The 17,749-nt window shown below is 42.1% G+C and overlaps 2 protein-coding genes across 2 annotated transcripts in view; both read left to right on the top strand.

The window, feature by feature from the left end:
* LEMD3 (LEM domain containing 3) overlaps positions 1 to 7,581 on the top strand; it is a 52,109-nt gene extending 44,528 nt beyond the window's left edge. The window contains exons 10-13 of the mRNA XM_075495090.1: positions 356 to 437; positions 4,875 to 4,980; positions 5,071 to 5,149; positions 5,399 to 7,581. Of these exons, the coding sequence (XP_075351205.1) occupies positions 356 to 437; positions 4,875 to 4,980; positions 5,071 to 5,149; positions 5,399 to 5,562 (431 nt within the window). The 3' untranslated portion in view covers positions 5,563 to 7,581. The remainder of the gene's footprint in view (positions 1 to 355; positions 438 to 4,874; positions 4,981 to 5,070; positions 5,150 to 5,398) is intronic.
* Positions 7,582 to 8,645: 1,064 nt separating this feature from the next.
* MSRB3 (methionine sulfoxide reductase B3) overlaps positions 8,646 to 17,749 on the top strand; it is an 85,061-nt gene continuing 75,957 nt past the window's right edge. The window contains 2 exon segments of the mRNA XM_075495104.1: positions 8,646 to 8,784; positions 8,786 to 8,888. Of these exon segments, the coding sequence (XP_075351219.1) occupies positions 8,684 to 8,784; positions 8,786 to 8,888 (204 nt within the window). The 5' untranslated portion in view covers positions 8,646 to 8,683.

Consider the following 17,749-nt stretch of genomic DNA (forward strand, 5'->3'; position numbering starts at 1 on the left):
TAAGAATATCTGTCTTTTCATGGAGATGTAACACAAATACTTTCTCTTCAACTATATGGTATTTTTTTAAATATCCTGAATTCCTTCCGTGTACTGTGGCCTGGATATAAGAGAGTGCATTATCGTTTTAAATGTAGAAGTTGTAAATCTAAAAAATTCAGTTAAGTATGGTACATTTTCTTCAGTGCAGTAGAAGACTGTGGGGCAACTTAACTTGCTTGAAGCTTTTTCATATATGAAGGAAGGTATTCTTTTGAGTAAGACCAGAAAGGTATTAATGTATCAAGTTGACACTTGTTAACTAGATGGTATTATGCCTGTCAATAAATACTAATAAATTTATTTTTCTTTGTAGCATTTCATCTAGACAGAAGAAATTCACCACCAAACAGCTTAACACCATGTCTAAAGATTCGCAATATGTTTGATCCAGTTATGTAAGTAAAACCAGTTATCTATCTGTGTTTCTGTATTCTTTTGGAAGGGTCCATTTCTTTCCTCTGAGAGGGGTTTGGAAGAAGTGAGTAAACATGACTACCTTAAAAGAAAGGAATGGGTTGTACCAAAAAAAAAAAAATCTTCCTTTTAACATCTATGAGAAGACATAAATAATTTTACTTCATTGTCTTGCTTTGTGTCTTTGGGTCACTTCTTGAAGAGTGTGGCATTTAGTCAAACTACTTGGCGCAATGACTGATCTTTCTCCTTTAACTAATTTTGTAAATGTTCAATTATATCAGCTGACAGGGGAGACTCATGTGGCCTAACAACAGTTTCTGTAAGTTTCTGAAGTATTGTTAAGTATTCTGGAGTATTTAGACTGTTACAGAGCTTGCACAGTTTGCATTTAAAAGGCTGAATTTAAATAATTTATTACTTTATGGCACTGTGACTGCCTAGTTTTGAAGCAAATGGATTTTTGTAATGGGAAGGTTTTAAACAAATTAGTGCAGAGTACTGGCTTCTAATGCTCAGATATAATTCTAAAATATGTACCGTGTATGAATAAGTAACAAGCCTTGTTTCACGTGCCAAGAATTAAGGAAGAATAACTAATTTTTTTCTAGTCTTTTAAAGCTTCATCCACTATCCTGTTGTATCCCCACTGGCTGTGAACTAAATTGTGTTAGGAGTTGGGGACTAACACATAGGTTATGCCAGCTAATCCTTTCTAATCTTTGAAGCCTGGCTTGTCCAGTGCAAAGAAGTACAGGGACTCCAGTAACTCCTCTGAAGTAATTTATTCCCTGATGTGATTATGTAAGGGAAAAATGAAGATGCTGTACTGTCTTACAGAGTAAAAGTGAGATGCTGATTGGTACTGAAGAATATGAGAAGTTGAGTGGAAAATAAAACCTATTGATTAGAATAGGGAATAACAGGAAGTAGGAGGGGACACTGGAGTATGGACACAAGTGATTGCAAAGTTTGGATATATTTCTTCAGCTCTGTTTCACTTGTTTCTAGCCACACTTAATTACTTTAGTTCCTTGCCCTATTAATTGGAAAACTGTTAGCTAATTTAGCTTAGGAGAGTCTTATTCCTAGCATAGAGAAGTACCCTAAAAACTGTTTTTCTCAGTGGCTTTAAGACTTAATGACTGTTGTGGGCAAAGACCCCAACTGTGGGTTTTTTTGTAACTTTCAGGTTGCAGTAGGGTGAGCAAGACTGAAATTTTAGGCATTGTTCTTGAGGCAAATTGATCCTCCTGTAGGAGGATGAAATAAAAGATGAGATTTGCTGAGAATTTTGGGTGAGATCAACATCCTTATTGTCCTTGCTACAAAGGAGACTTCATGAGCTATACTGGTTAGTCTGTGTAGTACTGAAATAAATCCATTCCTGAAGCTTCACTGTAATATTTATTGGTATGCTGTATTGGTTACTTTCTTGTTTCAAAATGTTAGCTGTTCAAAATGTCTGCTGTTAATGGAAATAGTAACTGAGATGTTATTTTGTGAGAACAATCTCCCTTTATATAGGCTATATCTTTGCTGTAAACTTCAGTTTTTCAGTACTGATCCAGTCTATGCAAAAACAAAACCCCCCCAAAAACCAAACCAACCAAACAAAAAAAACCCCACCAAAAACGCTTATAGACTAGGAGTTGTTCTCTTTTGACACTTGTCTTTAGTGTCTCCATTCAGTCAGCTATTTTAAATAGTGCAACTTATAATACATTCACTTTTTGTAGACCTCTTCTTTTGGACGTTGACCTAGCTTTGTTACTGGACTGCTGAATTATAGTTGTAGTGAGATACTTCATCCAATTCCATATTGCATGCCTCAGCCCATTCCTCTTCCAAGAGTTGTCTTGCAGAGGACTGCTGCTTAAGGAAGTACTTTTTATCACACCCTTGGAATAATCTTAAAAAAAAAACCAAACCCAAAACCCTCAGTGCAAGACAAACTGCTGTATTTAACTGCTCGTGTCAAAAGAGGAAGTAGGTTTATGTTCTTGTCCCAGATCTGAAAGGGAGGAATGCTTTCACTGGCCACCTGAAATGCAGAATGTACCAGTGTATGTGATTAGATTGGCAAATACTGTTTTGACATTTGCCATAGGTGCAAGGTATGTTTAACAAAATTAGTTTTTAGCTGTTCTTTAAGTCAAGCTATTGTATACTAACAATAAATGACTAAGTACTTTTCAACAATATGCCAGTAGCTGGTAAAAGCAGCCATCCATAATAGAGGTCTTTTCTTTTAACCTGAGAATCATCTGGGAAATATACCAGTTAATTTGTATTTATCAACGCTAACACAGTAAATAATCATCTTTCTACTGCCAAAAGTCAGAAAGCTTACCTGGACATTGTGAACCTTCAGACCACAACAGCAGACTTAAACTTGGGTGTATGTTCTAGGCATTTACTATGCCAAACACAAACCTGTTTTTTAAAATATCAGTCTAAGCATCATTTGGATAAGCCCCTTTTAGCATTTCTGCATCTACTACTAAGTCAGTAAAAGAATGGTTCATAAAGCATGGGTAGCATTCCTGCAAGACTCATATTGACAGCTAATGGAACATACATGTGCAGGATCAGGGAAGGGCAAGTCATTCCCCTTGGGGGAGCCTATTGCATTATGGGAAATCCAAGTTAGTTGAAAACTCATGATGTTTCATGTCTGAGGTCTGCAAAACACAAAAAGCAGACTAGGCTGAGAGTGCACTTCTGGATTGGCAAACAGGAAATGAGCACTTGGGAGTAATGCAGTGACTTCAGTATTTAGAAGAATACACAGCAGAAAAGACGATTGCCTACTTTAAACAATATGATCTCTTCTTATAGTAGCTGGCTTTCTGTTGATGACAGCATGCATCTCAAGAAAATCTGGACATGAGTCCTGGGCTGGGAGGGAATGCACCGAAGTCAAGATTTCATAGAATCATAGAATAGTTTGGGTTGGAGGGGACCTTTAAAGGTTCTGGCTTTTGCAACTTGGAATTACTTTATTTCCCTAACACCCTGAGCACAGCATGTTATTTAGAAAATACTGTTGTTTACACTGTTAGAGAAGGGGAGGGAGACTGTATATTCCCTTCATTTTGAGCTATCTAGTAAAAAAGAAAACACTTTTTTCTTCCAGCCTGAGTAGGGTGCATCTTCTAACTTTTGCAGGGTTTTAAATTGTAGGTGTTTTCCACTGGAAAGTATCTCTCCCACTAGGACCTTCATTTGGATCTTCTTTGTGCCCTTGTGTCCCTCTCCCACTTTTGTCTGCTTGTTTATATATGATCTGCCTGTGTAAGGGGCATCAACTGGGAAGTCTGATCCTCTAACCAGTCAAGGTCAAATAACAGAAACAAATCTGACATTCCATGTTGCCAGAGTCCCTCAAATGTTGTGTTAGTGTCCTGCTCTATGGATTTAAGTAACATCCCATATCAATTAACTTCCCTATGTACATTCCATCTTCCACCATGTTTTTTTCATGAATAAGGAGGAAGGTAGATCAAATATTTCAAGAATTTTGGCCTTATGTAGAGAAAACTCTTTAAAAGTACCCAAAGCTCTTGATAGTATTATCGAAAGAGTAAGTTCATTGTTTTTTTGTGTAAAGACTATTCAGGCAGGCTTAAAGGTGCATTAAGGCTGTTGAAATTGTTTTCCCTCTGCTTAGATTTATTTTATTAGGACCAGATAGTTCCTGCGGTACCTTCACAGAAATACATAGACTTCTATCTTCTCTAATGATGTACCTAAAGATTGATTAGTCTTGACAATAAAATATTTTTTTGTGAAAAGCCCCCAAAATTGGAATCTGATTTTAATAACTTCTATTTCTGGATCTAGATTGGCATGTTCTGTCAGTACCCGATGGGACGAAGGCTTTGTTAGGGATAGTGAATACCTATTTCAGGGATGAACAGTGTCTGAATAGCTAAAAAGCTCCTTCAGCTTGCTGAAGCCTGACATATAATGTTGCTCCTGTGACTGTTGGTAGAGGTGATACAGTAAAGGGGCGGAGGCCTTTATGCTGTTGTCTTCACCTGCTCTTCTTCCACTGCAGTAGGAACAGCCTAGGAGTGGAACAACAGCCAGCCTGTCCGAGCAGGTGTGGGAAAATGAGTTTATGACTGCTTGCAGTTTCAGACAGGAAACTGGTGGCAGGCTGCTGGAAGGGGAGGGCAAACCCCTCTAAATACAGATTGTTCAGAAATCGCAACCCTAAGAATCAAAAGGAAGTGGACCGTAGGGTGCAATTTACTGAATATTCAATAGCTACAGTACTAAATCTATCCCAAAGGCATTTAAAAGAAAATGATGTCAAGTTACAGAGAAACCAAACTCAGTGGGGAAGGATGAGATGGTTGTGAATGTTTAAAAAATGATGTGCTTAATTAAATCTTTCATTGTTTGTATAGGGAAATAGGTGATCACTGGCATCTAGCAATTCAAGAAGCAATCTTGGAGAAATGCAGCGATAATGATGGAATTGTTCATATTGCTGTTGATAAAAATTCACGTGAGGTGAGTGTCTTTCCAGTAACATCTTAATGCTTTGTTTAACCTTGTCTGTTGGACTTCAAAAAACCCAAAACCCTCTCTCTCTTAATGCAGGGTTGTGTGTATGTCAAGTGTCTCTCTCCAGAATATGCTGGAAAGGCTTTCAAGGCATTACATGGCTCTTGGTTTGATGGTAAGGAATGGGGGTTTATAACAAAACATGGGTAGAAATGACAGAAGATGGGTGCAGTTGAAGTTCTTTTAAATGGTGAAATGTTTTATATCTGAAATATTGAGCTGTAACAAACTGGATCTTTTTAGTAGTCATCACGTGGTAAACTAATTTCAGTGTAATGATGTGTTTGTGTGTATTACGTCCTGAAGCAAAATGTAATAATACTGAACTAGAAGGTTTCTCTTTTCCGATTTCTTTGCCTCATAGGAAAGCTGGTAACGGTAAAATACCTGCGACTAGATCGGTATCATCATCGTTTTCCCCAGGCTCTTACTTGTAACACTCCACTGAAGCCATCAAACAAACACATGAACTCTATGTCACATCTGCGTCTTCGGACAGGCACAACTAATTCTCAGGGAAGTTCCTGAGAAGACTTTCTACAACTGCTAGGACTGTTACTTGCAACAGGAATTTTCCTGTTTGGCTGCCGTCTTCCTTTTTTAGTGCTTTTTGTATGTAATACTTTAATGAATTAAATAAAAGTTTGAACGTTCCAGAAATCTTGTTTCCAAAGGGACTTAGCAATGAGGCAGTAATACTGAGCTGACAAAAAAGAAAAAAAATTGCTTCAGGAAGTTTTCCGGGGCTATAGTAAACCAATGCATTTAAGTTTTGCATGAGGAATACTGAATTCATTATACATTTGCAGATGTGGTGACTGTATTTTTGCACCAAGAAGTGTTTTTGATAATGCAAAAGCATGGAGAAAAGAAGACTTCCTGTATTTCCATAGTTTCCTGTGAAATAATCTTGTGGGTATTTTGTAACAAACAACCTACAGTTCCTGATGGTGAATTAAGTTAAAAAAAAAAAATTTTTCAGTCAATATTAGTTTTTTGTTGCTGTATAAGAATCTTTTTCTGCAGCTAGGGTATGGGGAAAGTTAATCTGGCATTAGTGGTTGCATATAAGTGTGAGGGGAAAATGAACTGAATGCGGATGTACTAGGTTTTGTATATAAATGTAAATGCTGGTGGTGGCAAAAATGGTTGTGTTCTGTGAGGATGTCTGCATTGAAGCAGTGAATAAGCTTCCTATTTTATTCGAAACCTAATGTTTTATATGGTTTTGGCCGTACCATGACAAGAGGCCAAATACCTTAAAGTGTTAGATACAGGTTAAATATCTTTTATAGGTTTTATATTAAAATACCTGACTATGATTTTGTGTGAAAGGTCTGATACCAATTGTAATGAATTCAAATTTGTGAGCAATAAAGAAGCAATTGGCAGATACTGGAAAAATATTTTGTGAAAAGCTGTATTTATTATTACGATTGCCAGGGCTGTGACAAAATACCATTGGGATTAAGTGACTTTCCCAATACATTGTAACTTGTTTTAATGAACCAGTTACCTGTTAAAATTTTAAAAGGTACATACTTCCTTGCAACAATTTTGGCTGATGCAAACTAGAAGTACAGCTGACAGTAAATTTACTAACACTTACCTAGAAGTACAAAATTGTTGCTGAGAAGCTTAGTTGCAAATCTAAGATTATTGGCTTTACTAATCCCCACTCCTACAACAGTTTTATCTAATTATCCAGCTGAATATCCTGTAGGAGGTGAGACTGGAAGCACACCAGTCCCACAAATTTTACTGAAACTCACTTTACTTTGTAGATATGATGGATTTGCAGCATGAACTTGCACAAATAATGCACGTTTTTCTTATGGTTAAGTAAACATGATGCACACTATTCTGCAACAGAAAATCCTATTGTGCCTTACCTTTGTGCTTTTGTGGGCACCATGTTTATTATTGGAAAGTTTGTTAACCGAAAAATTTTAAATCCTCAGTTTTATGTCTCAGATGCTAATGAATGAGTATATATAATATATAATCAGCCATGCAGAATTCTACTTACCAAGGACAAGTACATATTTTTGATGGGTAAGTAGATTGTGCCAGGTCTGGTAGATTTTGATGAGTTTTACTATATACATATATGTATATGTATAATATACATGTATATGTATTATATATATGTATATAAACTAATTTTGTTGAATTTGATGTGCATCATAGTGATTTGTTAACCTGACCTTAGTGACCCCATCTTGTGACCTGTTGCAAGAGTGAATGTAAAAATAGTTGTGGCATTTTAAAAGGTCGCCTCGATGCAAATGCATCTATCTTGCTTCTAAAATATATTTCTTGTAAACACTGTACATTTTATTATTGTAATATGTACTATTATGCAGCTTATTTTACCTTAAACTGTTAAGTTGACCAATATCCCTTCCTGCAAGACAGATGGGAATGTGTATAATACCGGAACATTTGAGAAAAATCAGATGTTTGTTGTAATTTGTCACCCTGTCCTGTAAAAACAAACAAAAGAACCAAAACAAATGCAAATTAAAGGTTTATTAGGGGTTTTTATATGTGTCTCACCTTCTAGATATTTGGATGTTTCTTTGACTCGAGTACTTCTTTCATCTGGGGGGTGAGGGGGGAGATTAATTCATCATAACCACCTAACTTTTAATGTTTGTTAGGGTTTGAAGCTCAGCAGGTGCTACTGTGAGCTGAAATACACAACTGAACTTCACTTAAAATGTCTTTCAGCTTTAAATTTGTCTGGATTTTGTACACGGGGAGTGCGGAGGCATTACCTTGATTTCTAAGTCTAGGGGAGGCCACGTTGTCTGACTTGTTAAATGACAGAGGTGAAGAGGCTTAGCCTTGTGTTTTCAGCTTATTTCTTGTACTTTGGGATAGAAAAAGTCCTCAGAGGGATTTTGATACACTAACAGAAAACAGGCCTTTTTTTCTCTCATGACGTTTATACTATTATTGGCTTAGTGACTATTTGTATTGAAGGGTTGTGGGGTAGGAGGACCAAAGAAGGGTATGGAAGTCTATTACTTACATGTATTTGCCCATGCTTTTGCCCTTTTAGCCCTTCCCTGTGGAAGGGGAGGGGGAGGAGGGAGAATTTCGCTGTAGTTCTGTTCCACTTTTTTTTTTTTTTTTTTTTTTTTTTTTTTTTTTTTGAAGATACGCAAGGTGGGCATGAAGAGCTGTCTTAATTTCGCTGCCTGGGGTAAGGTTAGGTCAGTCACTCGGCTTCTGGCCGCAAGTGGGAGCCGTGGGCCGGAGCCATCGCGCCCTCAGAGCCGCGGTGCCTGCCCCCCGCCCGACACCCCCCTCCGGCGCCCGGCCGCGGCCCCGGCTGGCGCCGCGCAGGTAGGGCAGGGCCGCGGCGGGGCTGTGCGCCCTGAGCTCCCTCGCTCCCCTCGGAACAGCAGGAACGTTATTTTTAAAAAGGCGAGAAGCCGCTCGCGTGGCCTTTCCGAAGCGCACCCTGGAAATTAAAGGACGGCCAGCTCCGGGCGCGCTGCAGCGGCGGGATGGGACGGGGCCCGGCCCTCCCCGCCGGCTGCCTGGGCGCAGGCCGCTCCCCTGCAGCGGCGCCGGGGGCGGCCGCCTCCCCGCTCTGCCGTGCCGTGCCGGGGCGGGCGGCGGGTGTCTCCCCGGCTCTATGTTCATATTTGGCGTTGGCCGCCGGTGCCCAGGAATTTCCCGTCATGCTCCCCGGGCGGCGGGCCCGTCACTGCGATCCCGGGGGGCGGGGGGGCCGGGGCCGCTCGCTCGCTCCCTCGGGCCTCTCCTCATGCGCGCTGCGCCGCTGCCGCCGCTCCTCTCCGCGCTCTGCCTGGCGCTGGCAGCCGCCGCAGGAGCCGCAGGTAGGAGCCCCGTCGCCGCAGCGGGCAGCCGGCCCTCCGCCTCCCCGCCGGCCCCCTGCCGCCGCGCCGCGGGGAGGGCGGGCCGGGGGCTGCGGCGGGGGCGAGGGGAGGAGCGGCCCCGGCGGCGCGGGGGGCCGGGCCGCACCTGCCGGGGCTGTGGCGGAGGGTGGCGGGGCGGGAGAGGAGCCGGTCTCCGCTGAGGGGGACCCCCGGGCCCTGCCGGCGGCGGGGAGCGGGGGGCTGGGGTCGGTGCGCGGGTTGATCCCCGTTCACGGAGCGAGCCCCTGCCGGGGTTTGCCCTCCCTCATCCCGGCCGTGCCGTTGTGGCGTCCCCGCGGCCGCCGCAGCGCCGGAGCCCGCGGAGACGGCGCGCAGACCCCAGGCTTGGGGTGTCCTTTGCTGTAGCTGCTGCTTCCCACTCAGAAACGAGGTAAATAGTTTCTAGGACGTACAGCAAAATAGTTGGCTTGGTGAAGCAGTGCTTGACCGAGTGCGCAGTTAGTTCAGTGCTGTGGTCGCCTGCTCGGTAAATTGTGCTTCGTTGGTCAAAAAAGGAGCTTAAACTTCACGTATGCTTTCAGAATTTGGTCGTGTTTTTCTAAGGGAGCTCAAGGTGCTCGCTCGCTGGGCTTGTTTTGTGTGGCGCTAGTAACAAATATAGTCGATGCAAAGAATAAAGTATAATTTATTTCTTGCTGTCCCCTTTTCCAAGTTAACATAGCTGTACTTGGTGCATCTTAATATTTGTGGAAATACAAATGAGACTCAATTAAGCTTCCTGTAACATTTGATAAATTTGCCATAAATGCTGGCATTTCTGCTTGAGCTGAAATTCCCGTCATCGTCCCCTTAGGATAAAGACTGTCTGAAGGCACAGTGATCCTAAACAGGGATAACCATGTATTAAACATACAAAGTCTAACAATGGATAGCTACAGAGAAGGCGAGATACTTACTGTTATCTAGTGATAAATGTCAGATCTCTGTAAGAGTTCTGACCTTAAACACAGCTTTTAGGAAAGTATAAAGCCTTACATTATATATGTTATGCTTTTAGTTCTTTCTCTTTTAAGCTTCCCATTGTTACTATTAAAATGGTGCTGAAACTGTACTCTCTTGAAAGATAGATGTCAGAATGAGATATCTGCAATAAGCAGATACTTTGCCTTACGGATACGGCTTGTTTATGGCAAGCAGTCTGTAAATGGAAGAGCCAGCTCCACTCCCACTATGGCACAGTGCCATTCATCTGAACCCGGCATTTAATGCTTAGAATTTGTCCTGTTTATGTTGTTTCCCTCGCTGAATTGACACAAGTGCTTGCCGTCTTATTTGCTGATGATTCCCAACTTTTTATTGCACTGCTGCATGCCTTTGCACTTCGTCATGATTCCTTGTCTGCCAAATTTGGTTGGTAACAGTGCCCTTTAAGTCTGATTCTGGAAGTAGTTTCCATGTGGCTTGTCATCTTCATCAGACGTTTGCTCATAGTTTCTAAAAGAATCGCCTTTCTTGCTGTAGACATGGTTTATTTTAGAACAGTATTTCTTAATTGTCTTTTAAAATTTATGTAGGGAATTAAATATGGTGAATAGCTTAACCAGAGTTACTAAATAATCCTAGAATTCCAAGATGAAAGAAGGTATTTTTTTTTTAAATAAAGTTCTGCACTGATTTCTCAAAACCACTAAAGTTAGTGGAGTTAAGCCATCTATAGTTCAGTCCAGAATGTGGTTGGTTGGTCCTTTTCCCGTCTGACGTTCCTTGGATCTTTATCATACACATTTGAAAAGATCTTTTAGGAGGAAAAAAGAATTGTATTTTTCCCCCAAAAGGACAATCTTTAAAAATAGTGCCTTTGTATATGGGGTGATATTTCTATATTCGGTAGCAAAGCCATATAAAGCAGTTGATCCTAGACAAAAATAAGATCTTTTGACTGAATGACCTTGCTTATTTTTCCAAGTGGTGGTGGTTACACGGTCTCACAGGGATTTGGTTAATACAGATTTTTATGTTTGTACATACCATACGAACTCCTTACAGCTGTTCGATAAGGGAAACTTGCACATGAGGAAGATATTTGGTCCTTTGCCCTGATATTTATGAAGGTATGAGAGGATCTTGTTTACCTACTCACGTTTTGTCAGCTTCGTAAGATGATACTTGTTTCTCTACCATTGGCGGTCCAGCCTATTTATTACATTAGAAATGCTAGAAAATGAAATTTCCCTTTTAGGTGAATTGTTAAAGGTTCCTTTGTCATTTATTTTAAAAGATGGGGGGATAGGAGGGAGAAGGGGGAGATAAGAGATCACTCTTGTTAAGGATTTAATCTTCTCAGCCAGAAGGTTAAGAAGTCTGCCTGTCTGCATCTGACTGGCATCGCTACAAGCCAGCAATGCAGTAAAGCCATCCAATTTTGAGATAGCTCTGTTGAGCTGCATAATTCAAGTGAGTGTGTCCTCATTACAGAGCAAGTCTTAAGCTACACACATTATATTAGTCATAGGCAGGGAATATGACCCTCTTTCCCCCTTTCTATTCTTTCTCTTCTTTCATTAAAAGCACCCAGGCTATGAACTTAAGCTGTGGAGGCTTTAGCTGATGGGAAAGTGGGATAAACTATCAGCCTAATTATAGCGTGGTCTAGCCCTGATTTGTTTAAGGGTTCCTTCAGCCAAAAGACCCCCAGAAAAATGGACCCTCAAATTCCTCATGTATTTATGACGGTGCGTTTAGGAATTATGGTACAATAAAGTCAGGTATGGATTTATCTTTTCCTGAGTAGCTCTGAAGTTGGTATGCTTATTTTGGAACAGACTCCAAGGCTAGATGGAAATAGGGTGTTTCTTGCTCTGGAATAATCATGTCCATACATGGAGTTATTTAGAGGCTACTTTCTCCACACAAGCCAGAGGTCTTTAAAACATAACAACAAAAAACCTGCCAGCTTTTGGGGCATTTTGGTTTTTTAGTGTCTCATAGAGTATGAAGTGGCTACAGGTTAACTTTCCCTTCCCTCACTCTTGTCACTTCTGTAGGATTGTATTATTATCTTTTCGGATACTTCATTTGCCTCAGAAGGATCGTAGGTTCTCAGTAAACTATTAATATGTAGTAGCTAAAAAAACCCCCACAAAACTAAAGATCCTCCTAAGTCCTCCTCCGTGGAAATTTGTGAATGTATAACCAACTAGCAGTGTTTTAGAAGTAATTTCCAACCCACCACTTAAGAAAAGGAAGGGAGCACATATTGCATCATTAACTTCTACCAGAAGATGAAGAATGTAATTCTGGGTTTTAATGGGGCTTTTTTGTGTCCTTAATCTGCGAAGACGGTGATCCTTATGTTTCGTCTGAAAATAGAGTAGAATAATTCTTTCGGAACCCCATTTATGGTGAGGTAGCGGGAAATTATTATTTAGCTGCTTAGCTCCAGCCTTCTGGTTCTCATTTAGCAGCCTCAATTCCAATAGCATTATCTGAAAACCACACAATCTAGCAACTGGTACTGGGAATAAAGACGCATTTCTCAGTAAGGACTTTAAGGCCTGAGGAATTGAACGATACTAGCCCAAAACAGGCAAGATCAATGCTTAAACTTACCAGGTGCTAACACGGTTTGGCTGTCTTCACAGACTTAAGTTATAGTTTAGCATTGTTTTGTAATATGATTAATAGGATAAGTACTTCTTTATTTAGGCTGAGCAGTGGAAATGATCTTTCCAGTAAGTTTTGCATTTAAACATGATTCAGCTTCTGAGTGTTGCACAAAGTCTAAAGATGGGACTTCTGCAGAGCTCCCCAGTTCACTCTTTCCTTTCAGTAGCATCTGAACATTAGGATTAATGATTTCTTTGAAATGTGGGCAGCAGCTTAGCAAAACGCACATAGTGTGCTAACACATTGTTTTGTCAGGAAGTGTTACCACATCCAAGAAGTCTTAAGAGTAGTGTTGCGCATGGCATTTGGAAGTATTTCCCCAGGGGTCTCTTTGTGTTTTTCCAAACAGGGACAACGCCTTTGCGTTTCACCTGATGGAAAACAAATCCCTACTACCAGGGAGTAACAATAGTGCTGATGGAAAATGGCTGCGAAGTGCCACCACTTTCACTCCCACTGCACAATGAAAATGGGGGGGAAAAAAAAAATCAACACAAGGAACCTTAGCAGCTTCCTGGGGAAGTGATCCATGCCAGTTGTCGCCAAAAGAAAACAGCCCAGAAAGTGTTTGGTCTGGCTGAGGGATTGCCCTGTTCTTGTTCCTCTCTGTTCCCCAGTGTGTGGTTCTTGGGGAAATCTGCTGGAAATCTGCTGGTGAGGCTGTGCCACCAGCAGCACGCACGGAGAGTGTAGGTGATTTTAACCACTTTGAGGACATGTGCGGTGCGTTGGCTGAGGTGAGAGCCGCGTGGATGTCCCTTTCAGTTCATGCAGCAGGTGTTTGACAGCATAGTGAGTCTGGCCTTGAGTTTCCTGGAGCTGGTTCAAGAGCAAGCGTTGGTTTGATGTAAAGTTACTGTACTTGCTCAAATTGTCTAACAAAAAAGGTTAATTTTGTACAAGCAGGCTTTGCCACCTGGGTCAGGTTTTCACCATCCTGCTGCTGGGAGGAAGCTTGATATTAAACATAAAACCAATGCAGATCCTTCCTTATGCATCCTGATGATAAGCAGTCATGGCTTACACCCAGTTCAGGTCGAATTTGTACTAGTGAGTGATCCAGCAGTGCACTGATCCAGTCTTAATGATGCCGAAACCAAGGCTTGCAGATCAGATTCGTTAGGCTTCTACTCCTTCACACCAACGGCACTGTCAGTAGCCATAGCACGAGTTTGAGAGAGAGAAGGGAGTAAGACAGGAACAGATGCATAGGCTGCCAGCTTGGGGACAGGTGGAAAAGTTGAGGTGGATCAGCCAACTGTGTGAAGTTAAAGCCCTGAGATGCAGGTTCAGAAACTCCACAAATAAAGTGATTTGGGTTTTCTATAGCTTTATCATCTCTGCTTTCGAATGGCTGCAGAAAAGAAAATCAGTCCTGTTGGCCAAAGCCTTAGTATTTAACTGCTTGCTGTGGGAACTGTACTTCCAGACTGTATCCTCATTTTTTTCTCTATTTTTTTTTCAGGATTAAAATCAGTGTTTCATTAAGTCTTTTGTGTATACAGTGGAAAAATACTCTGTGCTGACAGCACACCTTTTAACATCTCTTTTCATAAGAGTAACCAAATTGTCTGTGTACAAACTTGTTCTGTGTGCTCTTGCTTTTACTTAAAAGCAAAACCACACGTAAGGGACAAGATCTCCACTGACTTGTGTAGCAAATGGGTGGCTCATTCGGGAAGGGACCCACCGGACGCTGCTGGTTTCTGATATTCTACGGAACCTGGCATCCCTCATCCAAAACCACAAGGCAGCTTTGCTACTTGCCTCTGAACCTAGAGAGGTGCTGGATTGTACCAAACTATTTTAGCAGTTGTTGAACTGTGCTGGGAAGGATTACAACAGATACTTTGCAAGACCCTAAGACTCTGCCTGTGAAGTCCTTTAAAATGTGAAAGACAGTAGCTGTCTGGGGGAAAACAAGCCTTTTCTCTTGCTCTGTTACATATGAATTACAGAGTAGTAAATTTTCATCTAACAACAGTCAAGTAGTAACTGTCAGTTAATATAAGACAGTAATATAGACAGTGTAACAGCAGAGTGCTGTAATGCTATTTAAGACAAGGTTGCAGGTTTTCAGAGCATTATCGCATCTCCAGAGTCACTCTTGTAGACTAAACAAACCAAGTTCTTAAAAAATTTTTGCAGGGGTTTGGTTTTCTGTTCCACTCCTTTTTTATTTCTCCTCTGGACTTTCCTGAATTGTCTCTGTCCTACGCCCCAAACCAGCAGGGTCTTCCAGCTGATACCTCACTGCTGCTGAGGAGAGCAGATTTCCTCCCCAGCCCCTGCTATTACGTATTATGCTTCTCTTTTTAATAAACTCCAGATTGCTGTTTGCCTTTTTTTTTTCTTTTTTTTTAATATTTTCACACTGTTGGCTCAATTTATTGTCACTGTAACCTTGACATCCTTTTCTGCAGTACTGCTGCTGGTCTTGTATTATTCTTTTTGGTTTTGTGCATTTGAGGATTTCTTTTAAAGTCCAAATGTGATTCTTTGTACTTGGCTGTTTTGAATTTAATCTTACTGATTTTTGACCTTTTCTCCAATTTGCTAAGACCATGTTGAGTTCTGCTCAGCTCTTCAGAGTGCTTCACACTCCTTGCAGGTTGGTGTCTCTGCAGTTTTAGTAAGACTGCTTGCTGGGTTTTGACCCTAGTCAGTAGGAGAAGCGCTGAATGAGCGTGTTTTTTCAAGCAGCTCTGCACCCATGTTGTAGGACCTTGATCCAGAAGGAAGGTGCTTTTCCAGTTTGCTCTGTCAAAAAGTATTTTGTATCTGAGATCTGCTGGATTTACTGCTTTCTTCCTGCCTGTAGAATAGAAGGAAAGAAGGAAGGTACGTTGGTTGATGGGGTTAGATTTTGGCAAGTCCCTCTTGGCAGCTTATTGCTTTCTAATTTTCAGTCGCCTATTTATGAATTGTTTAGTAATTTGTTTCAAAAGCTTTCTGGGTGTTGAAGATAAGCTTATGGCCATGTAGTGACCAATCGCTCTTTCCCCCCTTTTTAAAAATGGACATTGCCAGCTCACTCCTGAGCTTTTGGAAAGGCAAAAGCCTTTCAAAAATCCTCCAAGGTGCTTGCTCTTTTCTGAATGATTGCCCCAGCTTGTTTCTCAAACACTGTAGGATAAATTTCCTAGCCTGTCAGAGGAGGAAGAGCAACTTCAGACAGAGGTTGCAGACACACAAGATAGCTTCATCATCTGGGAATATAGTGATTCAACATTAGTGTGCCTAATTTCTGATAGTCGGTCTCATATTTATCCAGCTAAAGCACCTGAAGTGAGTTCCTAAGAGTGAGAAGGAAAACTTGATAGACTTTGATAAAGCTCGCTCCCCAAAAAATGCCGCTTCAGCATCTTTATTGACAAGATAGTTCATTACAGATCCAAGTGACTGTCGTGCTCCACTGACAATTTGTGTGCGGAGGACGGTCTGTGCAACAGATTTCAACAGTTTGAAATTAGTCACTGCAACTACTTCAGATTATTACCTCTTCTGTTCCTTAAAAAAATCCCTCAAATACACTGCCATGGGCAGTCAACTTATTTCCAACCTGATAATCTGTTGTGTGTGTTGCTTTCTTTGTATTGGGTTACACATAGCGAAATTTGCTTAACCAATGATAGCTTATGGTTTATTAATTTTCTTACTTGTTTTGCCTAGCAACTACATAAAATTTCCAAAAATCTAGATAAGTTCTACCTGTGAATATCCATTTAAGTACAAATATAAATGTAAGAGAATGAGAATCTTTCTGTACATATATACCAATGCTATAAAAATAACATACTGAACAAATATATAAGAATTCTAACCAGTAATTATTGTTTAAAAAAACCTTAAGGTGGACATAGAGCTGGTACGTCCTTTATTGTTTTATTTTGATAAGGGGTGCTGAAGGCTTGCATGCTCAGCACTGGCATGCGGTGCAGTGAACCGTGGGAGGAGAACGGTCCTGTGCTGAGGACTGAGGATGCTGTGGGGGGATGGCTGAGTCGCTGAGGAATTTCTAATGTGTTAGTGAGAGTGGTGTGAAATGTCAGGACCAAGAGGGGAAAGAGGGACTGCCGACGTTTTAATCGTAGGATTTCCTTTTTTTGGAGCATGAGTCCAAGTAGGACAGAAACAAACTGCGTTTTGGGGCAAGGCTTAATGAAGTTCCTGACAGCAGGCTTCGGCAGGAGGGGGCTGCCTGCGGGTGCCGTGCTGCTGCCTCTGCTGAAGGAAGTGGAACAGATGTCACTTTTAAGAACGGATTATGCAAAGAAAACGTCCAAATTTATCTTAGAATATTGATCCAGATGGGAAGCTGAACTACAAAGCCTTTAGACTAGCAAAAGGCTGAGGGAAGAGGAGAATCAACTCGGTAGCTGCATTGTTCCCCCCGTGACCCTCCAAAGGAGACGAGCTGAACCGAGTGGTGTGCCTACCCCGTGACCCCCCGGCGCGGGCACGGGCAGGCCTGGCCTGTGTGGCTGGGGAGGCTCTGCACAGGACTGTGGGGCTGCTGCCAGGTCTGGCGTGTGCGGCTGGGGGGGCTCGGCACAGGACTGTGGGGCTGCTGCCCGACATGTGCGTCTGGGGGGGCTCCGCACAGGACTGTGGGGCTGCTGCCCACTGTGTGCATCTGGGGGGCTCCGCACAGGACCTCGGGGCTGCTGCCCAACGTGTGCGTCTGGGGGGGCTCCACACAGCACTGTGGGGCTGCTGCCCAACGTGTGCGTCTGGGGGGGCTCCGCACAGCACTGTGGGGCTGCTGCCCAACGTGTGCGTCTGGGGGGCTCTGCACAGCACTGTGGGGCTGCTGCCCAACGTGTGCGTCTGGGGGGCTCTGCACAGCACTGTGGGGCTGCTGCCCAACGTGTGCGTCTGGGGGGCTCCGCACAGGACTGTGGGGCTGCTGCCAGGCCTGGCGTCAGCAGGCAGGCGGCATTGCCCCTGCCTGCAGATGGTTCACGGCCGAGGCCGCATGAGCTGACCCTGGAGATAGCTCCAATATTAGCCCTGTTGTATACTCGCTCTAACAGAGCAGGAGAAATATTTCTGTTTTTTCCCAAAGATAAGTACTTTTTGCTGTGCAGAAAGGTTTTGCATAGTTACTGTTGGCTGCAAGTCCAGCTGGCGGGTATAGGATGAGTATTTTCGTCTTTCAAATGCATTTAGGGATGGCAAATGTGTTTGAAAAA

The sequence above is a fragment of the Mycteria americana genome, chromosome 1 (genome assembly GCF_035582795.1).
Source record: "Mycteria americana isolate JAX WOST 10 ecotype Jacksonville Zoo and Gardens chromosome 1, USCA_MyAme_1.0, whole genome shotgun sequence".
Classification (NCBI taxonomy): domain Eukaryota; kingdom Metazoa; phylum Chordata; class Aves; order Ciconiiformes; family Ciconiidae; genus Mycteria; species Mycteria americana.